The 26,688-nt window shown below is 33.5% G+C and overlaps 1 protein-coding gene across 7 annotated transcripts in view; it reads left to right on the top strand.

The window, feature by feature from the left end:
• Grik2 (glutamate ionotropic receptor kainate type subunit 2) overlaps positions 1-26,688 on the top strand; it is a 618,878-nt gene that overhangs the window by 328,196 nt on the left and 263,994 nt on the right. For all 7 annotated transcript variants that reach the window (XM_038339004.1, XM_038338998.1, XM_038338997.1 and 4 more), the window contains one exon: positions 26,091-26,234. In XM_038339004.1, the coding sequence (XP_038194932.1) occupies positions 26,091-26,234 (144 nt within the window). The remainder of the gene's footprint in view (positions 1-26,090; positions 26,235-26,688) is intronic.

The raw sequence follows: 26,688 nt of genomic DNA, 5'->3' as shown, positions 1-26,688 counted from the left end.
GAATTTAGAGAGGATGAGGCAGTTTTCAAAGCACACATTATCCTTTGCCAATGAATCCTGACTTCCTACGTGTTTTATGACTTGACTTCTTATATACTGCCTGTTAAAACCTGGGAAAGATATCCTAGAGAGTATTGCAAGAAGTCATACTCTTCAAGGTGTGGTATTAAATGTACTGTGGATTTCTACAAATGGAAAACAATAGGGCCCAATTATTTAGCCAGCCTGGCCTCAAATATAGATCCCTCCTCCCTTCCTCTGCTTCTTGGCTACCAAAAGAACAAGTGTATAGTACCAAGCCATTTTTACCCCACATTCTTAAAAAGTATCTGTTTATAATTTCCATATGAATTAAAAGTGCTAGTGTTATTTTTAACATTAAGAAGTAAAAGCATTATCTGATTATTACAATATATGTATGCTTCTATGTAACCTATGTAATTTGAATATTATGGGGTTCCTGGGAAGATGTACATGTATTTTCTGTGGTGTAGTTGCATATCTATTTTCTCTTCTCTGAGTCATAATATATGACATGAGGATTATTATTCATCCTGTGCCTTCTCCATAATGTGTGTAGATGGAGGCTGGCACAGGTTCTTTTTTTATTAAAAAAAATCTATTTTTAATGAAAAAATAGATGCTCCAGTGAACATAGAACATGTATTCTTGGGGTAGTTTTACTTTAAATAAAGTTAGATCCTTTTTTAAAAAAAAAAGTTTAAAATGGCCCAGAAAAAAAGGCCCCGTTTCTGTCAGTCATCTTTCCCTATAGGTGAAATTTATACAACCATTTAGTTTTTCTAATATTTTTTATTAATTTACAAATAATACCATTGAAAATTTCCACTTCCTTCCTTCCTCCCACTTCCCTCCTGTTCCCCTACTCACCCTTCCCCCTCCCCCTTCCCCTCCAGTCCTAAGAGAGGGCAGGGTATCCTGCCCTGTTGGAAGTCGAAGGCCCTCCCCCCTCCATCCAGGCTTAGGAAGGTGTGCATCCAAATAGAATAGGATCCCCAAAAGCCAGTACATTAAGAGCACACTGTGGTAACTGAAGAACTTTCTGGTGTGTTCTTCTATTGCTCCCACATGGAAGATAATTTGGTGGTGAAAATCAACTTTTATTGTCTCTTTAATTTTGCTCCAGGGTAAAAAGAAAATATGTCTAGAAGATGAAACACTAGGTCTGATAAGAGTACAACACAATTTAACAGTTCATAAAACAGTGAAATTTAATTCTGGGTTAATAAATTTATTAAATTTCACTCAGCAAAAATAGAGTATGGGATATAGGAACAAGTGAGAATTAAGTGAAATTATTTTGGGGGTAATAGCTTTTATTACCTGATAAAGTGAGGAATTAATTGTTTTTTTAGAAGCTATTTATTCCTAATTCATTCTTTGGAAATAATTATCACAAAAGCCGTTTGGAAACAAAATAAAATCTAGAAACAAATGAAGTTTTTATTTGTTTAATTGCAAAACAATAAAATTGTCTGTCTAGAATCTTAAGAAAATTAACCCTGTATTCATTTGAGATTTGGAGAGACTGATTTATTTCCCAATTATATAATTTATGACAATACGTGATTGCATGATTTGACTTTTCATTTCACATGAGGTAGTCAATTAAACACATTTAGACATTTTTATCTTTTAAATTTTAATTGTTTTAAATTTTTTCCCATTCTGTGGACTGTTTGTTAACTTTGTTTACTATTTCTTTTGCTGTATAGAAGGTTCATTTCCACGTAGTCCCATCTGTTGTTACTTGAGTTCCTGTGCTATTGATGTTTATTTAAAAAAATTCTTAATGTCTGGGCAATATAATTATTATATATAATAAGAATTATATTTATAATATGTTGTATATAGTATGTAACATTATATATTGTATATATATAATTTGTGTATATTATATATAAATATAATAATTTGTGTGTGTGTGTATGTGTGTGTGTGTGTGCGTGTGTGTGTTTGAAATCACCAAGTTCCCTGTGTTCGTTATATCATTTTAGTTTTCAGTGTGTGACTAAATTCTGCTTTATTTGAAATGGGTAATATTTTTATTTTTTAAGTTTGTGTTTTCCTTCACTTTTTATTATTTAAAGGATTAATAATTTGAATATGCTATTGAAGAGAAGGCCATATCTATAAAGATATATATTCAAAATTTTTATTTTGGGGGGCTGAAAAGCATTTTGATTTAAAAAAAAACTATGAAAAGCTAAAATTATCTTTATTTGCACAGTAAAACAATAGCAGTGTATGGGTGAGTAAAGTTCATGACACACTCTTATTCTTCATGTTAGAAGTTGGTGCAGTAAGTAGGACAGGGATTATTGTTTCTGTTTTATAGCTGGGAAAAATGAATTTGTGCATGGTATATATAGTTGATCAACACAGAAAGAATTTCAAGTTAGTTGTTTTAGTTATGATCATAAAATAGTTATAAGCATTTTGTTCTATGTTAACCAAGTAATGTTTAATAACAATGGTTGTTAGTATTTTATAGAATTTTATTTCAGAGTTTTAGTTTTATTTGTAATAATTAAACATCCAGCAACAGTTCTAGCAAAGATCTTTCTAATTAAAATGAGCTATATCTTTTTAGTAATCAAACTTGGATACCTACAACATTTTATTGTTACAAAAAATTTACCTGTTTAATATAATGATACTGATGATACATATATGGAAGATTTTTATTACCTCTTTATTTTTTAAGATTATAATATAATCTTACAGCATTTCTACTTTCTCTTTCCTCCCTTCATACACTCCCATGTACTCCCTCCTCACTCAATTTAATTGCTGTTTTTTACATTAATTGTTGTTATATTCATATGTGTATATATTCAGTCTCAGTATTCTTTAGTTATCCTTTGTGTAGTGTAGTGTAGAAGTCTCATAGTCTTTTCTATGTCCACTTTAGCATGTCTTTACAGGCTACCAAAATTTAATTCATTAACATTTAAATGAGGTTTATAATGCAAAGAATAACAGCATTAACATAAGCTGTCCTGCTTCCATTGTGTATTGTTTTGTTTTTATGTATCTATATATGGAGTAAAATTGAAGAAATGACAGTATAATTCAACAAAATAATTTTCTAATCTTTTGTTGGAACATACATGTTTTATATCTTCAATACAGCTATCTCATAATAGACACTTGAAATGTGATTTAGCAGAAGTTAAATATCAGCTGCTTATTGGTAGTTAACCTGACTTCAGTGATATTTCAGTAGAGGAACTGACAAAATACTCCTGACCAGGATATTTCACTGTTATAGTTACAGCAAAATCAAATGTAAAAATAGAAATATAACACGTTATGATACCCCTATTCAAAAAATATGTCTTCCTAACCCCTGAGAATGTGTGGAAATGAACTTGAGATGTTATTTGCTACTGACCTGGGTATGCAGTGTGATGTGAAAGACTTCCTTTGCTTGGTTTTATAAAAGACTTTTAGTATAAAATTCTGTTATTATGTATATGACTCAACCAACAGAGCTTGACATTTGATCAACTTCAAGGTATTAGATCATAGCTTTCTTTCTTTAGTTAACATTGAGTCAAAAATGGTATTTGTCAGATGGGCCAGTTTTAGATATCTGTGAAATTAATCAAGGCATAGTCTAAAGTTATATCAAACTATAATGATATCAAAATATTTTATATAATTTTCTGAAAATGGAATTGTTCAGTTGGACAACTTTTTTGCCTGAATTATTAGCTCTAAAGAGCTAGCTTTTACCTCATATCCTGTTGAATGAGACTGATTAGCCTCAACAGCGGGTCGTGGAGATCCCAGGGCTGTCTTCTAGGGCTGCGTGCCAGGAACATCATGCCATGCATTCCTTGGAGATGTTCATGGACAAATGAAATAATGTTTCAAAGAACATCAAAGGCAACCTCCAGAGTAGCAAGAGATGACAAAAGGACAATGTACTGATCTAGGGCCTTGGCAGGAAATCACAGGCATTGTCCCCATTGCTTTGATTCAGTGACAATGTGGTAAGAACACTGGTGTAGCAGGATTTGTTTTTAACAACTCAGTGATTCCCTTGACACAAAAGCTTTGAACTAGTGTAATTGTCCTAATTCACTCAGCCCTGAAAATGGCTTGGTATTTGAAGTTTCTAGAAACAGAATATTGATTTTATTTATTCACTCTCTGTTATTTGTTGGTCTCTGATAAAACAACACCAACTAACTGGCAGATAGAGTACACTATAAAAGTTTATGTAGCTTAGAAAATAGACATTTCCTCTCCAAGTTTTCCTTAAAGTAAGAAGATTAGCATCTTATTATCATATTAAATTTACTCAACCAATTAAAACAATCTTTGAAGGAATTACCCACATCTACTTCTGTGAATTTTAAGTGACATTATAATGTAAAGTTCCCGGGGAGACATTACACATCTCATTCTAGGTAGGGAGTGCATGACAGACCTAAGTACGGTTACCAACAAATTCCAGTTTGGTGAACCATGTATTTTATTGGGGTTACTTCCAAGTATATGGATGAGGGTCTACTTACAGGAGCAGAAATGAATTAAAGCCAGCTGCATCACTAAAGCTCACCTGATATGGGTGACAATGAACAAAAGCTGGCACCTGGTGCACACTGCACAGCCTGCAGACAGCTGAAAGGATGTCCCTTCCAAGTGACTCAATTGTTCTTCCAGGCAGGAGAGACTTCATGAAGCCATTCTGAGTTCTTTACCTCCATGCTTATAGAACTTCCCTGTAACATGTAATATTTTAATCTCCAAGGAAACTGTTACATTGAAACTACATGGAACTTGTGGATTTTGTCTTCTTTATTGTTTGTCTGTTTTTAATGTTTAAAGATCTTTGGAATGTGGACAAATAAAATACAGCAAATCTGTGCAATTAAAACATTCTTGTCTAAGTCATCTAAGCTTGATTGAAACTTAACAAATTATTCCCAGTGCTAATTTCATGGATGTGTGACCTGAAGAGTTGTTCAGGATCTTTTAACTAGTAATGTTTGACTTGGGAGTCATGGCTTTTCGTTTTTCACCAGACCCTGTAAATTGAAAAGCCACATACTTTTGTTCTCAGAATTTAAACAGAGTCAGAGTTTGTATACTTTACAAATTTAAACCTAAAAGCAACTTACAGTTTGTTGTCTGATTTGGTAGATAGAAAAAATATTTTTCTTGGAGTAGGTGAAACATTATTAAGAAAAGTACACAAACTTTAGATTCTATATTTGGCTTTTCCAAAACTACTTCTGATTTCCTGTCTCCAGCACCACATCTCATGCCCTTTGCCCTTTATCAGTTATTATATCAGTGACACTTTTATGTAAGACTTTTTTCTTCAGTTCCACATGCTTTTCCATATACTATTTGCCTCTGTGGTTGAGTTCTGCATTAGCTTATGATTTCCAAGTTTCTACCTCAGGTGTTTTTTGTCTATTAATACATGAGCTCAGGTACCTAATCTACTTTCTAGGCACCTCCACTTAAAAAGTTTGGAGAGGAGTTAAATGTAACTATGTTTTACCTGAAAATGCCCTGTCCACAAATGTAGATATAATAGTTAGTTACATTTGGATATTCCTAAAGCAGAGAAATCAAAATCATATAACTGTATATATGTGTGATCACAGAAGAAAAATTTTAGAAGTGAGAAGATAAGAATAACAGTGAAGACACACCTCCTATATCTTGATAAGTCAAGTTTAATCTCTGTGAATGTTATAACCTACTGACCATAATTACAAATCTAAACATTAATCTAGGTTCCCCACTCCTCACCATCATTTCCTTCACAAAACTGTCTAGAATTTAACCATTCATCTCCCTGGAGTTATTTTACAAGTTATTGAAGCTTCCTTCACCTTTGATTTTGCATTTTTCATATTTTCTACTTTCAAAAACATTTGAGCATGTCTCCCTTGACAATACTTTAGAGGTTTCCTAAATCCAGATAAAATTGGATGAAGCCATCATTTTTCTGGTTTTGGTTCACTCTTTCAATATTATCCTAAATTATAACTGTAAGCCCTCATCTTAAGTGGTGCTACTGTCTTCAACTTCTGAGTGCTCATTTACTCTTCCCCTTTCCATCTCTTCCCTCTTCCTGGGTGTCAATATCACTTTTTTGTCTTCTGTGTATCTTTCAACTTTCATTCAGGTTTCTGGTGTATGTTTGTTATCGTATCTGTTACTGATTTTCTATTTAGTATTCAGCATCCTTTCTTTTCACTGAATAATAAATTACTTAACATTTTTTAAGCAATGAGCTTTCACAAGGCCATGTGCTATGTCTGTTCTGCTTATGTCTGTGTCTCCTGCATTAGCATCAGTACTTAATATAAAGCAGCTGGGTGCTGAATGCATATGCACTATTTGTCTTTTGTACTTATTTCCTTTTGAATCTAAATGCTATTGTGAATATGGTAATGGAATACTATCGAGATACAAATGCTTATTGGTCACATTGTATAGGGCTTTTATAACTGACACATTTATATGAAGAGGGGTATAATGATTTAATTATTTCAAATTGGAGTTTCATTTACATACTGCATTTATTTTTCTGTTTACAAAAGTTATCTGGTTTAATGTACTAATTTTCTCATTTAATATTTATCTGTCTTTCCCAGAAACATAAACCAGACATGCTCAATAGAAATATCATGTGTCACAGAGTCATTATCATCTAAGATTAGCCCCATATTCTCCTTCTCCATGAAGCAGAACTTACTCTTATACTCTATTTTCCTTCAACTCTGTATTATCTTGAAATTGGGTTAATCAAGATGCATACTGGTATGTAACTCTTTATTTAGAAATCAGAAAAGTGAATGGCAAGTTTGCATTTCCTTATATATAGTTTTGAAGCTTAATTTGTCAAAAAGTGCTATGGATGGTTGATTTTGTGGTATACTATCTTTTGTGTATTTGAAACCAATGAATTAATTTCAAAATGTTATGTTAGTTTGATCTCATTCAAGTGCAATCAATTTTTCCCAGTTATTCAGCAATTCTGCTACTATGTGCACAGTCAAAACATATGAAATCTACACATCAAAGAGTCGTCTGTGCTCTCGTATGCTTCTTATGTAGTTAAAATATTCAATTAGCATAAACGACCACCAATATATGAAAGAATAAAGAAATATGTGAACACAATGGATGCTGTTCATGCCTTTAGAGATGTGGTAGTCTTAAAATATTTGTCAACATGGATGAAACAAGAAGATATGAAGCAGTGCAAACCAGGTATGGAAAGAAAGAAACTGGATGTACTACTCATATGTGCAATTAAAAAAAGTTCTTACAGACAGAATAGTGATTACTAAATCCTATGATTTTAAGAGAAAGAAAAATATGGGGAGATGTTGGCAGAAAAATTGTAATTAGTTTGCAGGGATAGCTTCTTGAGATGTCTCAGATCATCATGGTTAATATGGCTAATAATAACATAAAGTGAGGAAACTAAAAGTTATATGGAATAATAATTTATTTAAAGATAACAGTTAGCTAGATTTAAGTATTGATTGATTTTCATACACTTAAAATTATTGTACTATAATATATAAAACATGAGTTAAAATACAAATCACAAAAATTGAAAACAATTCTTGATTAAAACACTTTAAAGTACTTTGTTAGGAGAATGCACTGATCATATTAAAAGTCTAACACAATATTTTAAATATTTAGATTTTATTAAAAACCCCTAGGACCTTTAAAATTTTACTGTATTTTATTTTATTTATTTTCTCTCTTTATTATTTTAATTAAATTTATTTATTTTATATTCTACTGCAGTTTCCCCTCTCTCCTTTTCTCCCATACTCTACCCTCATATCTCCTGTTCCCAACCCCAATCCACTCCAGCTCCATTTATGTTAATAATGGGGCAGGCCTCCCACAAATATTAATAAACACGGTATATTAAGTTTTCATAGGTATAAGCTCTTCCCCTTGTATTAAAGCTGGACAGAGCAGCCGAATATAAGAAATCAGTTCCCAAAAGCCAGTCAAAGCATTAGGGACAGTTGCTGCTCCCACTGTTAAGAGTCCTACAAGAAGAACAGGTCACACAACTGTCACAATTGTACAGGGTCTAGATAGGTCCAATGTAGGCTCCCTGGTTTTTGGTTCACACTCTGTGAGATCCAATGAGTCCAGGTTAGTTGTTCATTTGTTCATTTCTTTTAAATTTTCCAATTTTGTAGAGCACAGGCTTTTGAAGTACATTGGTGGCTTTGTATTTTTTGCATAGATGTTCAGAAGACCACATTAGTGTATTTTACCTTAATGAATATAAATGTCTTTCTCCATCTCTTTTGACTAATGTTGCTTTAATGTCTATTTTGCTAGGTATTAGGATAGCTACACCAGCTTGCTTCTTAGGTCCATTTGATTGGAAAATCTTTTTCCAGACCTTTCCTCTGAGGTAATGTCTGTCTTTAATGTTGAGGTATGTTTCTTGTATGCAGAAGAAGGATGGATCCTGTTCTTGTGTCCATTTTGTTAGCCTGTTTCTTACTATTGGAGAATTCACTCCTTTGTTATTGAGAGATACAAAGGAGCAGTGATTGTTAATCCCTGTTATTTTTGTTGTTGGTTGTGGTGTTTTTTTTTTTTTGTGTGTGTGTGTGTTCCTTCTTTGAGTGTTGCTGGTGTGTGAATATCTATTGCCTGTGTTTTTGTGGGTATATTTAACATCCTTGGGTTGGAGTTTTCCTGTGATCCCTAGAACCTGGCTGACCTCCTGTAAAGCTACTTGGGTTATGGGAAAGTGGGAGGACCATGGGATATGCCCTGAGATTCAGCATCGGGTAGTGGGCAGCTCAGCTGTGAGGCAGGTCACCCACCTCTTTATCTGGCCAATTCGAAATATACCTGAGTCTATGGAGTCTGTAACACTTGTAGGGAAAGTTGGTTAGGAGAGCAGGATGAGATGGGAGGGATTAGGTGGTGGAGTGGCTCTTGGGGTACAGAATACAGGGGTAGTGATAGTCCAGCTGGCAGGCAGGTCACTCATGCACTCCCTAATGGACTAGTGAGGACTCCAGAGTGAGAAGCAGGATCCAGCAGTAGTGTTGGTTCTCAGATGGGAGAGGGGGTCAAAGGATGTGCCCTAGGCATCCAGGTCTGGGTATTGGGGCAACTCAGCTGGGAGACAGGTCATTCAGCTGTTTTCTGACTGCTGTGTATTGTACCTGGGACTATCAATCTAATATAATTTAAGAGATTTTATTTATGGAAGTCACATTTATTTTGAGATGATTAACAGACTAGAATCATATTCAATTCATATATTTTATGTACATATCCATCTATTTTTATCATAAATACTATGCACATTAAGCTTCTTGTTTTAGAACAATCACAACAAATCAGCCTTAACAAACAATGGATGAGCATATTATTAAGTTTATCTTAACAATAATTACAAATTCAGATAACTTTTTAAGATAGAGTCTCACTATGCTACCCTAGCTGATCTGAAATTCACTATGGAGAAGAGACTAGTCTTGAAAACATGACGATCTTCCTGCTTCTGCTTCCTGAGGGCAAGAAAGAATTGTGAGTGGCCTTGATTTTAATACTTTAGAAGGAGTTTGTAGTTGAAAATCTAAAATTAACACATCAAAAGGTGCCATGAAGATTTTAGGCCTCAAAGTCATGTACTGTATAAATGAATATTCTCCAACTGGGATAATAATATCAGTCATGCCACTTACAAATTATTTTTAATGCTAAATTTGATTATGAATAAACTCATAAATAACTACATTTGTTTCAAACATTGAGAGGTCACATATACTTGTCAAACCACCTTAGGTAACTAGAATATATCTTCAAGGCCAAGTGTCTAATGCAAGTATTGCTATCTAGATCTGAGTCAGCTACAGACAAGTCAGCTCCAGAGAAGTAGAAATGTCTTACCACTCTTCCAAAAGAGCCCTATTCTCAGCAAATGATGCTTTAATTTTATTTAGTATATCATGTGCTCATTTGCAAGAAATAATGTACCTTGTTAATTAACTGAACAATGCTTTGGAAAAGCTTTAAGGTATTTATAAATAACTCCATTTGCTGTTCATATTTGTAAAATAATTACATCTCCTGAAATAGAAGATGCCATAGCTAGTTGTCTGTGCCTGTCCATGGGTCTGCCATTAGACTTATATGTTACCTGAATAGTTTGTTTTTAACATAACTTGGCAGTCTTGGAATTAACTCATTTCTGGTTCAGTTTACATACATAATGTAACCAAGAAATTGAAAGCAACTAAGACAAACTACAAATACTTTCTAGAATTCAGAAGAAACAGCTTATTTTAAAATATATTTTATTTGCATTTTATCTATACATTCTGAATTTTTATAGGAACAATTTTTATATAAACATAGAGATGAACTTTAAAATTTATATACCAATAATCTTGTGAATATTTTGGATTTATCATATCTCTCTCTTCTTGTGTATTTATAATGATACATGGATACAAATATATTAGTTAGTTGTTTTAAACTACATTTCATTTCAAGAATGATGTACCTTTTTGGAATTAATAAACTCAATTTAGTTTTTAAATATAATAAATGGTCTTTTTAAAATACATTTTAAATTTATTTTGAAGTTTATATTTTATCTTTCTTTTTAATTAGGGTATAAAAATGATTTTAGGATATGTTATGTATCTTCACAAATCAATGATGTTGACTGTAATTTTAAACAAAATTAGAAGCATTGATTACATGCTTAAATATTTTTAAAATATTTCCTGTGTATAATTTATTATAATATATATATATGGAGAGAGAGTTGTAATTATCTATCCATTCATATCTGTAAGCATAGCTCAAGATAACAGTTGTAATAATGTTATAATGTTTAATTTTAAATATAATATATTCAATCTCACTCAGGAACATTTAGGATATTGTTTGTACTTTGGAAAGCCCACAAGCCACACTGTAATGCACACATATACTTACTCTTGTTTCTATAAACTGTGTTCCAAGTTACATCATGATGCTTCAGTTGGTGCTTGACACATATATCTAGAATATTCTATAGCATAGTATTCTCACTTTTTTTCTAGCTCCCAATTATGGGCACCAGTATATTATAATTCAGCTGTGTCTGGTGAGAACATTGCTTTCTCTCATCTAGAAATGTTATGGGTTGCCTCTTGTCTCTAATCACAAAAATGAGGTAACATAATGATAGCTATGTTAAATAAAGTTTGTTTCATAAATCACATTATATTATTAACATTAGAAAAGTTAGTCTCTAAACTAGATGCCTATTTGATATTTTAGGCATAATGTTTCATAGATACAGAGCATTGATGCTTTTTGCTTTATCATCGTGCTTTAGCCAGACAACAAACAAACAAATAGGATCTTGGAAATAAGTAGGCCTGGGATCAATGTTGGCTTGACTCTTATATTTTCATGGTCCACATTTCATTTATTCAAAAAATTAAATTAATAATGCTTAAAAATATAGCTCATAATAATTCAACAAAGAAAATGCTATAGGAAGCAATATTACAATTAATGAACTTTTCTCTGTGAAATATTTATATCTGTATTTCCTGATTTAAAAGTACATTATCTTCCAGGCTACATAGCTAAAAACTTACCAGACATTAGCTAATATTACATATCCTATGCTTATTATTCTGACAGTAAATTTCATTAAATTTTTTTTTATCATGGGTACTCTTTCTGGTTCAACTAATTTCAAAAGTACAAAGAAGTAAAGGTAAACTTTATGTTCTTTTGCATGAAAGATAAACACAACCTTTTCCTTAAGTAAAAAAAAATGTATTTAATTTTAGTCAAGAATTAACATAGGATGGCTGTTAGATTTTCAGCAGTTTATTATTCAAAATGCAGGAGAATTAATGTTTATCTAGTGAGTCAAGTTAAAAGGTTGGAAGAAGGAGAGAACATTGGAAAATAGCTGTGGGAAAGAGAAAATAAGGTATTTGTGGAAAGGAAGTGAAGATGAAGGACTGTAACCTGAGTCATGATACTCTGGAAGTGTTCCAAAGATCACTTCATTCATTAAGGCACTACATCATAATATCAGGTGGTGCACATGTCTTGAGGACTCTCTAAGACTCTGAAGTTCATTGGCTGGATGAAGTTGCAAAAATTCTGAATAATTTTTGAATTATTTAAAAATAAATTTGTCAGATTTCTTTGTTTTAGTTACAAGCACATTTTATGCAGTCATCTGTTTTATTCTGAGTTCTTTTTAAAATTCGCCCTTGCTTTTTGTGGGGAGTGGGGATTCTCACACCACTAATAGCATTTTTCTATTGTCTTGGATCAATTCTCTATATACTACTATTACTTCTGGTTCTCCTTAGAATTAGCTTGTATATCACTCCTTCTTTGGTTGTTGCTGTTCAGTTAAAAAACAATTAATTGAAATGTATGGCATTATTTTATTCTCCCAAGTAAAGTGCCATTGCCTCCTGGTCCTTGTTTACTTCAAGTTAATTTTCTCAGTGGCTTAAGATACTGGACAAAAATAGCAGTAATGAAAGTCTTTTCTGTTTGGGTTTGTAGTTTATTATTTTCTCAGCAAGCATAAATATCTAGTGAGTAAATATCAAGAATTATTTAGTACACCTTAATGATTATTGCCTTTTTGATGTATTTCTCAAAACATACTGCATAAAAGGACATTATGGTATCTTAATTTTTATTTTGTTCGTAAATATTTCATGATTTTTTTTAATGTTCACAGTCATAAAGTATGAAAAGCTTTTCTCATTTACTTTAAGATCACTAAAATCATAGACTGTAATATATGAATGAATGAATGCAATTTTTATTAATATTAGAATTATGGTTTGACATTTTACCTAACTCTGCATTCTTTCTGTCTTGGGTTTTTTTAGTTCTTATTGCTATTACTTTCTGAAGTTATTGGTGTTAATAGAAAACTATTCTTCAATTCTGATACATATTAATCTAAATAAAACTAAATATTCCCATTTTAATATGCATGTGGTGTTATGTGAAAAATAGTTTGTTGAAGTTATATGCTCAAATCATCTTTCTGTTTTAATACATAGTGCATTATTGAGGGTATTGTAGAGTGAATCAAGTATTCAAAAAGGTCATAGAGACAATGGAAAAATGTCAAGAAATTTTAAATTAAATTTAGTAAAGTATTGAAGAAACCTTAGAATAAGCAAGCCCAGGACATTTTTGTATGGCATTAAAACAATATTTAATCAATATATTTCAAAATTAGGTAATAATTTAAGGCCGCATACATATGATGTAATTTTTTAACCATTGTGGCATGTCCTACTCAGCATTTTTCTTTTAAATACTACTCTATCATTTATGCTGATATTATTCATTGTTAACATATTTTTGCTTTCTGTTAATAATTTTCATAAATGTGATCTACTGATAAATATTTGACTATCTGGAAAGAATTATTTGCAGAATGCCAGTATTTTTGAAATAGTAAAAAGATCACAAACATTAAAAGATTTAGTAGTAGTCTTTAATCCATAAAGTGATCATGAAATTTTTATTTTTTCATGTATTATAAGAAATTGCCATAGAGATAAATAACAAAGTAATAAATGTACAATAAGAAAGCATGCATATTAGTATTATATTTTGCATATATTTTTTCAGAAACTTATTCTCTGAATAAGTTTTTACCTAAAATTATTTGCATAATTTTACCTTTGCTATGGATAAACTATCATTTTAGTACTTTCATAAATTTTTAAGAATATACACTCATATGACAATTTTATTTTGGTTTTTGAATATGCCCTGATCTCAGCTTATAAAGAATCACAATCTATTAAAACCAGAAAAATCAATTTTTATTTATGATACTGAAAATGTTAAATATGAACAATATTGATGAATTTGCATTTTTAAATGTAAGCAGCTAAGTTAAGCTGCAAACAAAAGATAATTGAATTGGAGATCAGCAGGAAGTCCCAAGAATACTTCTTCTTGATATTGACTCTTTTCTAGATCAATAGTAGTTCCAAATGTAGTAGAAAACAGACAAGATCTAAATTATTAAAACGAGTGTAGAGTTTATTAACAATCCCATCAATATAGTATGGTTCAGGGACACTGGTAAGAGCTTCATGGGACATTTTAAAACAGAAAAAGATATCACAAAAGACTGATTTTAGTGGGGGAATTTAATTAGACAGGAATGATTACATTAGTTTAATGGAACTTTTAATTGAAAATCTGCTAGCATTTTAACCTGCTTCACAGCTGCCACTTAATCAGATATATCTTAAAATTGACGAGGTTTCCTCATGGTATTTGAAAACCACCTAAATAGCTTGGAATTGGTTTATAAATGTTTAAAGATATTTTGAAATTATGCTAAAAACAAACAATAGATAGGACCTTCTGCTTCAATATGGTGCATTTAAAACTATATCAGGTAAACTACATTGACAATATTCATAATAATTCTTAGAAAGAATTCAAAAGGGCCACCTTCAAAATATTGATGATTATGTTTAAACCACGTTCATTGTATTCCATTACTTACAAAACTCTAAAAGCTATCTAAAATAATGCTGTTTCCAGAATTATATTGTATCTTGTTAAGGGTAGTGGTATTCATCACATGTTTTAGGAAGATTGAAAATTCCAACTTCATCATCATTATCATCACCATCATCATCATCATCATCATCATCATCCTCACCATCATCTTTGTCATTATACTGTATATATTTATATATTATATCCTTGTTCAAAGAGTAGAAATCATATTTACTTCATTTATTAAGAACAAGCTAGTTAGCATTCAATGTTTTTGCTAGATTTAACACTGAATAAGAAACCATTGGTTTACAGAGAGTTACTCAAACTATGAATTCAGAGGAACACCATGGAATTGGATCAGTTATTAGTTACTTATAGCATTAATTTAGGCTTAGGTAGTTTCTCACAGGGAGCTCAACAAGCACTGACATGAAGGCCTATCCTTTCCACATGATCTTAATATCTTGGCTGAATGTGAATTTTCTTTTTTAAATAATCAGTAAGGCCATGTAAGTAAATCAATTCTATTGTTTCCCTCTTTTCATTTTTATAGTTTATTGTCTTGTCTCTTGTCTATTTTAGGCCTCATGGATACCAAATGCTGTAGGAGTAAAGACAAAGTATATATGTTTATCTCAACGTTATTTTTCCTATAATTACTGGAGGGATATCTTTTAATCTCACATATCTGCAATACAGAGATCTCATTGGTTAGATCGAAAACAGGAAGCATAGACATAAAGTGTATCAGAGGTTATAAAATACTGGAATACTAGGAAATAGCCAGTAGACAACAAATACTACTTTTATTTCTCAGAGTATGAGGGGCTAGAAGAGTTTTAATGTGGGCAAGAAGCTTAATAGTTTTAAAAAAAATAAGAAACCACAACACAAAGAACATATTTTGTTGTTGAAGGACAGATTGAGACGAATACGTGTACAGATATGGAAGAAGAAGAAAAATGAACCTTACCTTTCCTAATTTCCAAAGGTTTATGAAATGTGTATATGAAAGATTATTAAATAGACACGGGACAATAGATATGATGTGACCAAAGGTCTCAACCATCTACACATGTGGCTTTACTGCAAACATAGATGCACGTGACATTCAAAGATGAATAAACCCTTTCATTACTAAATTGCTTTTTCTCAAATTATTTTATCATAACAAAAGAAAATGAAACCGAAGAGACACCCTCACTCAACCTAATCAATTCCCTACCAGACAACAATATAATAAGTAATACTTTTCTGGGGTCATATTTCTGGTATGAAGTCACCTGCCCAATAGTGGTCCATTAGCATATACATTAATATATAGATGTATATCAGGCAGTATAATAGTTTACTGTGTATCTTTATTCTTAATTTCTAAATTTGTCAATAAACGTAATTTTGAGAATTTTTTGCTCTAATTTCCACTGAATCAGGAACATACTTCAATTTATAGAAAAAAAGTTTCTATGAAAATGATCCCGCTTGGCCTCCCTTTCCAGACCCTGATGTGTTTTCTTGAGCAGCATAGACCTATACCCCGTTTAGGACAAAAGTATGTTCAGGAGAGTTGCAACACTGCACTTTTTAAAAAGGCTCCTGATTTGGCCCAGTGTCAACCTTGAAGTGATTACCAGTCTTCTGATGATCAACAACAGTATCCGACGACACCTGCTGTATGCCATTTGCCAGGAACTAGGGAAACTGCTTTAATGTATTACCTCATGCAGCCCGTGTGGTCCATGCAGCTGCTGGTAAAGAACTCTTTTCAGAGTGGGACAAAGAGCTGGCAGCAGAGCACACACCATGGCAGCTGCAGAGTTACAGGGAGAATTGTCTCACAATTGGTTCCTGATTGGTTCCGAGGGCAGTTCGTCCTCATTCACTTACTGCGGTTAGCAGGCATCATGTACTTCCATTGTGAAGGACAGGGAGCTGGGCGCAGTGTGCCAGCTGAGAACACCGGCTTGCCCTTCCTGTGTGCCCCCTTCTGTTGTCAGAGAGGTGCATATTTCTCAGTCCTGTTTCAAATTCTGCTGACTGTGCCCAGGAGCACCCAAGGCCAATATCCTCCTCTCTTCCCATCACACTTAATATCCACCTCTTCTCATTGAATCATCAACAGTTGCAATTACTTTTCAACTGCAACTATCTAGTTTTAAAAGAGATAATTGTTTTCCCATAAAGCAATGCTTTGGAAAATCTTTTTGTTTTTAATTTCTAAGAAAAAAAACACACAGAAAAAAGGAAAATAGAATTACTTTAAATTTTGATTATTTGTTTCAGTTAAGAAGCCAAGTCAATGAAAGAGTAAGAATCCATAGACTTATTTTCCACTAACTGGAGGAGGCAGCTTTTTGTGCTTTGTATGGAAACTCAGATGGGATTTCAGAAATGAGCAAAATCTGAAACCTAGGGGTTCCAGAATGGATCTGCCACCTGCCAGCTAGCTTTAGATCTCAGAGGAGACCTGCCTGTATTTATTTAATGGAAAGATAAATGTGTTCACAGAACTGTTACTATAAATTCATTTGGAATCGGGACAGAGGTTGCACACATATTCCTCCCAGACTGGAGCTGCTGGCAGATTTGGTTCAAGGTACCTTTGGGAGGCAACACATTCTAAGGAGATGGCAAAGTGTGATTGTTATTCAGAGTGCCCCAACACCTATTTCTTCTACTATAAAAGCAAACTTTTTGGCAGAACTTTTACATTTATTCTTAAAGATGCTATTATATACTTACTATATGCAAGGCAGCAATGGAAAAACATGTGTGACCTGCAAAGTTGGTGTTGTGATTGTCCAGAAGTGCCTGTCATGTAGAAACTAAGCTAAGTAGAAGAGAGAAATGAAAGTATAGCATGTAGAACATTGGGTGAGTTTTAGTGTTTCAGTCCGGACCAAGAGTGAACACAAATACACACAGCTACAACTTATGAAATTAAAGCTTTTAAAAATTATTTTAAATAAATACACCTCTTAAAAATGACTGTATCTCCATTTCGTTGTTGGTATTGTCATTTGTTTGTTTACTTAAGATAGGTTTTTCTCATTACCTTAGCTGCCTTGGAACATACCATGTAGTACAGGCTGATCTGGAATTCGTAGAAATCTGCCTCCTTCTGCCTCTTGAGTGCTGGTATTAATGGTATATGTCACCAGATCCTGCCCTTATTTTTCCCTGCTTAAATTTAATAGGGATATTTTAAGGCCATTATTTCTAGGGTACAGATTTGTTAAAAATGCAGAACTGCAAGAAGTAAATTATAATTGATGAACTTTTGCTAAAATAAATCTTTGGAATATTTTAGAATTTTTTCATTAATCTTTTCATGTATGTCGGTCAGAATGATTTGACTCCACTTATTTTTATTCAAAACAAATCTGTTGCTTATTTTTTTGTGGGGAGGGACATAATTGTCTCGGAGTGTCTATTTCAAAATTAATCAGAAGACGTGTTGATCAAACATAGACATGCTTAGTATCTATGGCTTTGTAAAGGGAGCTTTTTAGAAATAAATTTCAAGTCTATGTAAACATTTTAAAAGTTCAATACATTTGCTATTATGTTTTTATATTTGGTTATGTTTTAAGGATAAATTAATAGTAAGAATGCTATAAAGGAACATATTAAGAACATTTTATACACAGTTGGAGTTTAATTAAAATGAATAGGAAATCACTTAGGTGATATAAGACACTTCCAAGAGGTATATTTGGACTTTTCTGGAAATATCCATCATTCATTATCTTAGTGGTGACTATATACAGAATAGTGCAAGCTTTAGAATTTAAATTTTCAATGGAGTTCTAAAGGGTCCTCCTCACCCATTTTTTTTTCTCAACCAAAGAACAAAAAAATTTAAAATGAACTCAAAAGGAAGTGTTCTATAAGGGTGTTTTATAATGTTCCAGGACATTCATTAGAAAAGTTATCTTATGTATACTGAAAGGAATTGTTTCATATCACAGATTTTAAAAGAGTTGAAAGACACATTTTGCAATGCTAAATCATGTTTTTATTTTAGAAAATTTAATTTGAAAAGAATCACAAAGCTCCAAAGCTGAATACTGTCTAAGGTAAGCCTCCAGGGTAGTGCTCATTCTAGTGGATAGATGCTTGACTAGCCGTGATGCATGGGCCTCTCCTTCGGTTTAATGGGATTGAAACATAACTTGCTAATCTTCACTTTCTTCTTATATGAACCCTGTCAGGGAAGAGTGTTCTCACTATTTTCCCTTCTCCTGGTTTGAACTCCAATGTAAACGGAGGCTTTAGCTAGCAAAGAAGTGTGACACATACATACTTTACACAAATGTGTGATTATACTTGAATGTTCAGGCAACAAATAACTCAATTTTTCTAACTAGATGATCTGAATTTAGTACATAAGTAGTTTTGTAAATATTAACTTTTTATAGTCAATTGTGTGTAATTTTAAATATTATCTTTTGTATGTAACTCCAAAATACCCTTTAGAGTTGATATAATGAAAATTGAATTGGGAACAAAATTATATTTAATTTAAATACCACCTCATAAATTTACTTTCAAAAGAGAACAGAGTCATAAGTGTTTAGTTCTCATCAGAACTTCCCAAAATCTGAATAATATCTGCATGAAATCATGGTTCTTTTTTAAATCATTGTACAACCTTCTTTCTGCTTTTCATAATATCATGCAAATTTAAGGGTCACCAACAGTGTATAAGACCTTTATATTCTTGCTCTCTTTGTCAGCACCTGTTAACTGTTGTGTTTGGACAGAAGCAACTCTTACTGAAATGAATGACATGCCATTGTCACTCTGATTTGTTTCTTTAGTTATTAAGGAAATTGAGAAACATTTCATGTACTTATTGAGGATTTATCTGGCTTTTGACAAATGTCTATTTAGCTTTGTTGCCAATCTATAAACCATGTTGTGAGCTTTTCCTCCCAATATTAAGTGTTGGATGTCCTCAAACATATCCTTTATAACCTTATAAATGCATGTTTTGCAATTACCTTCTTTCTATCTAGATTATGATGATATTTCCTTTGGTGTAAAGAAGTGTTATTTTGTTAGTAGTTTTCTTCACTGATCATTTCATTTTTATATAGTTCCATTTGTGCATTTTTACATTTGTTTTCTTTTGACTTTTTCAATATTATTCATCTAATGAGATTTCCAATGATGCTTCTTTTAGTAGTTTAATGTATTAGTTGAAACCAACGAGGAAGAGGCTTTCATTCTCAATTAATAAATGGCTGGCCATTTTGCTAGCTCATTTTTTGATGTGTTTTTCCTTTTTTCACTGCCTATCATTTCACCTTTGTCAAAACTCAGTTGACAACAAATACCTGTTGTTGACAGAGGTTTCTGTCCTGCCTGGTCCCACAGCCATTCAATCCCAAAGAAAAACACAGAGGCTAACATTAATTATAAACTGGTTGACCTATTAGCTCAGGCATCTTATTAACTAACTCTTATATATTAAATTAACCCATAATTCTTATTTGTGTTAGCCACTTGGTATAGTACCTTTTACCAGTGAGGCATTCTCTGTGTCTTGGTGACAACTAAAGCTCTTCTCAGAATTCTCCCATTCTGGTCACCCTGCCTATACTTTCTGCCTGGCTACTGACCAAACTGCATTTTATTAAACTAATACAAGTGACAAATCTTTACAGGGCACAAGACCATTGTCCCACAGATAGTTATAATTATATAATTATAGTTTTCATTAGTTATTATAAAAGATAAAGTAGATGTAAATGTTGTAACTGTAATTATTGTTTGATACCTATTTTGTTGTTTGCAATATTTCCATGTTAAAGTTGAAATCTGCCTTTTTATTTAAACAGAAAAGGGGAAATGGTATGGGAAGTTTTCCTGTATATGTGTTGCTTTTATTGGTTAATAAAGAAGCTGCTTCAGGGAATGGCTTAATAGAATATAGCCAGTTTGGAATATATATATATATATATATATATATATATATATATATATATATATATGTAGAGAGAGAGAGAGAGAGAGAGAGAGAGAGAGAGAGTAGGCAGAGTCAGTGAGATTCCATGTAGCAACCAGAGGAAATAGATAACAGCCACCAGTCAGGGTCTTGTTGGTAAGCCACAGCTACATGGTGACACACTGTCTGATAGATTAATTTACTAAACTAATTCATTAGTTAATTAATTAAATGGGTTAATTTAAGATATAAGAGCTAGCCAATTAGAAGCTAGAGCTAATAAGCCAAACAGTACTGTAATTAATGTAAGTCTCTGTGTGTATCTTTGGGACTGAATGGCTCTGTGACAGGGCAGGACAGAAACCTCTGTTGATATCCTGTTTTCATTCTCTATTTTGTTCCAATTGTTGGTGTGGCTATTTTCATGTAAGTGTCATGCTATGTTTATAACATTTTTTTCAGGTAGTTTAAAACCTCTAGTTGTATTCTTTTGGCCCAAGATTATTTGATAATTCAGATCCTTTTTCAGTTCCATAGAGTCTTTAGTCTTCAGTTTTCCAATTCTGTGAAGAAAGTCATTGCTATTGTAATAGGGGTGATCTTGACTCTGTTAGCCACTTTAGATTTTATACAAATTTTCACAATATTAACCCTTCTATTACCTGAACACAGGAGTGTTACCATTTACTCATGTCTTTTTCAATTTATTCTAACATGTTTTATAGCTATATTGTAAAAAATCCCCTGTTTGCATTAATATAGTTGTATATATTTTATTTTATTTTTATGATTATTTTAAGTAGGACTTCTTTGATAATTTCTAACTCAGACAACTCAATATTGCTATAAAGCACTGTAACTTATTTTGATGTTGATTTTATATCATGCTGCTTTGCTGAATTAGTATATTAATTCCAAAAGTGTTTTGATGGTATGTTTGGTGTTTCTATATATAAGATTATGATAACTGTAAATAGTGACAATTTGATATTATTTTCTTTCCGGGTTAGATGCCATTTATTTTATTTTCTTGCCTAATTGCTCTGGGTAGGACTTCTGGTGTCATCTTGGATAAAACTAACAAAAGAGGGCATCCCTTTCTTTTGTATCTTAACACATAATGTCAGTTTTCCAGCATTCAATATGTTGTGAATTGTTGTCTTATTATAAATAGACTTTATCATACTGGACTCTATTACTTCTAAGCTAAACCATTTAGTACTTTATTTCTAATCAGGAAGGATGTTGGATTTTATCAGATGTGATTTCTGCATCTCTTAAGATGATTTTGTTATTTCTTGTTAATGTGCTTTGTCAAAGAATCATGTTTATAAACTAATGTACATTTAACAATCCTTGAAAATCCTTAGAACTAAGGCAAATTCATCTTGATTAAGTTGAATAAAGGTGTGTGTGTATGTGTGTGTGTGTTTGTGTGTATGCATGTGTATGTTATACATGCTCATGTGGATGTATACTTGTATATGCTGAGGCTAAATATCAATTTTGAATAACCTTCTCCATTACAGTTCACCTCTTCTTAAGATAAGGTAATTCTCTGAACTTCAGACTCATTCTCAATAATTCTTTTAGAGTACTTCTTATACTAAAAACTCTGTTTACTAGTATTTTCTTGAGGATTTTTTTGTTTATGTTCATCAATAACCTAGGCTTTCATCTCTTTGTGTAATGTCCATGTCATGTTTTAGTATCAGGGTAATTGTGATTCAGAGTATTAGTCTGGGAATGCTTCTTTTCTCTTTCTGTGTATATGTGTAGTAGGAGGCTGCTTGTTCATTTCCCAGCCACCCAGACTCCCGAAAAAACACACACACACACCGTATTAATTAAATCACTGCTTGGCCCATTAAATCTAGCTTCCTATTGGCTAACTTTTCCATCTTAATTGAACCCATTTCTATCAATCTGTGTATCTCCACATGGCTGTGGTTTACTGGCAAGTTTCCAGTGCATCAGTTCCCAGTGGGGCTACCTGTCATATAGATACTGATTGCCATAAATGCTCCTTTTACTACTCAATAGTTTTTTTTTTTTATTTTATGTCTCTGTTTGTATTTGTGTTAAGGTATTTTTTTTTTTTTTTTTTGGTTTTTCGAGACAGGGTTTCCCTGTAGTTTCTAGAGCCTGTCCTGGAACTAGCTCTTGTAGACCAGGCTGGCCTCGAACTCAGAGATCCGCCTGCCTCTGCCTCCCGAGTGCTGGGATTAAAGGCATGTGCCACCACCGCCTGGCTGTGTTAAGGTATTTTTATGCTCTTTATATCTATTGTGATTCACCGTTTGCTAAGGATTGAGTTATTTCTTCCATATTTGTTTGGTTTCCTAAGACTTTGTTGTTATTCATTTCTGGTTTTATTATATTAGAGCCCCAAAAGATACTTAATACAATTCCAACTTTTTTTTTTTTTCTTTTTTCTTTTTTTGGTTTTTCGAGACAGGGTTTCTCTGTGGCTTTGGAGCCTGTCCTGGAACTAGCTCTTGTAGACCAGGCTGGTCTCGAACTCACAGAGATCCGCCTGCCTCTGCCTCCCGAGTGCTGGGATTAAAGGCGTGCGCCACCACCGCCCGGCTACAATTCCAACTTTTAAGATACCTTTAAAATTAATGTTAATATGTTGCGAGAGCACCTTCTGCTCCTTTAGCCAATAGCCGCTGAGATACCAGCCCATTGGGGCATGGTCTCTCTTTTTAAAAATGCGGCCACTTCCCTCCGCTGGAGGACTAGGCTCCCTTCCTAATTGCGCAGAGGGCTGTTGTCTGGGATGGTGATCTGTAAGTTTTTTCCCTTTAAATAAATAACCATTCTATTAATCATAATTCCAAACTGGTGTGGGATTGTTTGTGATTTACGCCATCATCTGGTGCCCAACGTTTGGTTTTAGGACCCCTCCTTTCCCCACTCGGCTGCCTGCCACCAGCTCGGCTTGGTGCGAGCCCTCCCTCCCTCAGTAGCGGCCTGTGCCTTGTGCATGGAGACAGCGTTTAATGTAAATTACACACAGTGGCTCTTCTTGCTGAAATTCTTTATATTTTCTCTTTACACGCCTCAGATTGACTCCAAGTCCCCATGCACCCTATCGTTTGCCTCCCTATGTGGATTTAAACTCCACAGGCCCGCACAGTCTCTGCCCGCCTGGCCTACTCTTTTCTGAGACGCTTTTAAATCTCCCTTGCTAGCGCAGAGCGCTTGGGTGGCGCAAACCAGCGTGTTGGCGGTTGACAAAAAAAAAAAAAAAAAAAAAAAAAAAAAACAAAACTGCAACCCCTCAGGGCGACTCTGTCACGTGGAGGCCATACACAGCTGCGGCTTCCAGGTTGCTACCCCTTTTCCCACAATTCTGTTCTGTCTACTCTGCCTACCTAACTTTCTGTCTCTTAAAGGGCCAAGGCAGTTTTCTTTATTAATAATGAAAGTAACACATAGACACTCCTCCATCAGTTAATACTTTTTTTCTTTTTCTTTTTTTCCATTTATTTTTTTATTAAAAATTGCCATCTCCTCTCCTCCTCCTCCCCTTCCCTCCCCTCCCCTCCACCCATACCCCCACTCCCTCCCTCTCCAGGCCAAAGAGCCATCAGGGTTCTCTACACTATGTTGAGTCCAAGGTCCTTCCAACTCCCTCCAGGTCCAGTACTTTTTTCTTATTAGTGATAAGCCAGACTTTGAAATAATAGTTTCTTTTTTATTGTTCCAAAAATTTCTTGATAAAAGCTACTTAAAGAAGGAACAATATGTTTTGCTTCACAGTCACAGGGTTGAGTCTCATGACTGGACTGGTAGCAAGGGAATGAGACAGCTGGTTGTGTCTGCAGTAAGGATACAAGAGCAGTATATATAGTTCTCTCTCTTGTCTTTTTTGTCTTCTTATAAATTTATCCAAGGATGATAGGATAGCCTTTGGTATGAAACAGCTATTCATGTTAGTTCCTTGTTCCTCAGTTAAGCATCTTAAGAAATAGCCTCCTTCCAGAGGCCTGCCTCCTAGATGACTCTAATGCAGTCATGTTGACAAGACTGACTATCACATAACAAAATGGAATTTGAATTTAGAAAGAGAATGAATGCTTTAAGGTATTTGTCTGTGGTAATATGTGAAACTAGCCTCTTCATAGTACCTGCAAGATTTCATCTCTGCCTATCTTTCTCAGACAGGTATATGTCATAAAATTTCATTGCATTTTAGAAAAAAATACAGTTTTCAAATTTGGTAAGTACATTTAGGACTAGCAGTGTGATATACCACATACATTCTTCAGTTGTTAACTTAGATCCAAACCAAGTAGTGTAATTGTATGTTTTATACTGGATTTCTGTATCAAATTCTCTCCTCTTGGTACCACAATGCTGTTAGTAGAATATATGAAATTAGCCATCTGTTATTTAAAAAAGGAAGTTTGTGACTATAAAGGACAACATGACTACTACTATATACTTTCATTGCAGTGTACTATTTAGCCTTCTTCAACTTCTTGTGGTAAAGCTCTTAGTATACATTTGAATGGAAAAATAGTCTCCTCATTTTGCCTTGTATTGTAGCACACAGTATGATCTACAGGGTTCCTATTCAATTTGGAATTCATTTCGCAGCCCACTAATTGTGTGATTGAGAAAGGGAAATATTTGATTTTATTGTAAAGCATGCCAAACAGATGGCTTAAATTTCACTGCTACCATCTCTGCTAATGTGACCCTCTCTTGTAGGTATGAAATCTGGCATGGGTCCCAAAATCTTGGGGAGAGGGTCTTCTTAACACATCTCTTGACAGTCACTGAACCTCTTGTTTGTTATATGTTATAACCATTATTTTTTTTTTTATCATTAAGTCAAAAGGTGGCTGGCTACTTGAGCAGGTGCAGAACAGTAGAATTCATATTCATTTTACTTGAGAAGCCAAATGAACTCTTATTGATATGGAAATTTTGAGTGAAGAAAACAGCAGAGGAGATTAGGCTTAGATTTTTGAAAAGGGATTAACACTTACCCTGAGCAGTCTGTAGAATGATGCATCATAATTGAGAATGGATATTTGTAAATAGAGCTGGAGACAAAATCTGTGCTTATATCTTTAAGCTTTTTGAGTAACCCTCTTTAAAATCTCTTTTCTTCCTCCTGGATAGGGGAACTTTTTACTTACTTCTATGGATATGTGAGCTACATAATCATCCTAAATGTCACAATTTCTTCCAATTGTATGTGTGGTGAGACAGAGTAAGATAGACAGCAGGAGATTCAGAAAAGAAATAAACAGTGTCTTCTTATATTTCCAGTACAAAAGGAGTATCAGGGCACTGTATAACTTGGCTATTGCCTTCTAAAAAAAAAAGGCCAGATGGATCAACTGTTCTTAATGAGTTGTTGTATTGCCATCACATTGTCTTCACTGAAAGAACCACAGAATGCAGAGTAAATTACTTTTCAGTAAAATACAGAAACCCTAAAAATTTGTGTTTTCCTTACCCCATTCTTCACATGATGCTGCCTGTCCTGTTGTATATTTTTGTGAACTTGGATGTCCTGTTTCTGGGCTTTCAGACAGATGCGGCTCTGATGTATGATGCAGTACACGTTGTGTCCGTGGCCGTCCAACAGTTTCCACAGATGACAGTCAGTTCCTTGCAGTGTAATCGGCACAAACCCTGGCGATTTGGGACCCGCTTCATGAGCCTAATTAAAGAGGTAAGTAAAGAAAGAACGGCAAATGAGCTCAATGCAGTTAGTTCTTTTAGCGCTTTATTTATTAAAACAGAACAAACAAAAATCAAAAATCTGAAACATTCTTTTTCCTCTCAACAATTAAAATCTCTTTTTCTTTTTAATTTTAACTGAAAATGCATTATTCTCTTACACAACACATACCAACCACAGCTTCCCTTCCATCCATTCCTCTTACCTGTGCCCTCCACATCCCATCTTCCCAGACCCACTCCCTCTCTGTTTCCTCTTCAGAAAAGACCTCCACAAGTCAACATCCAAAGAGGACAAAACAAGGGAAAATGAGACAAGCCAAAATCCCTTATGAACAATTAAATAAAAAGTTTTATTTTACAAACAAATCTATGCAGTAGCCATCAGCATGTCTATGATGACCTAATCATATGAAACCTATGACCCATTGATAACTTAATTGATG

The sequence above is a fragment of the Arvicola amphibius genome, chromosome 8 (genome assembly GCF_903992535.2).
Source record: "Arvicola amphibius chromosome 8, mArvAmp1.2, whole genome shotgun sequence".
Classification (NCBI taxonomy): Eukaryota; Metazoa; Chordata; class Mammalia; order Rodentia; family Cricetidae; genus Arvicola; species Arvicola amphibius.
Note: the sequence above shows the minus strand (reverse complement) of the source record. Positions and strands in the feature narration are given on the sequence as shown.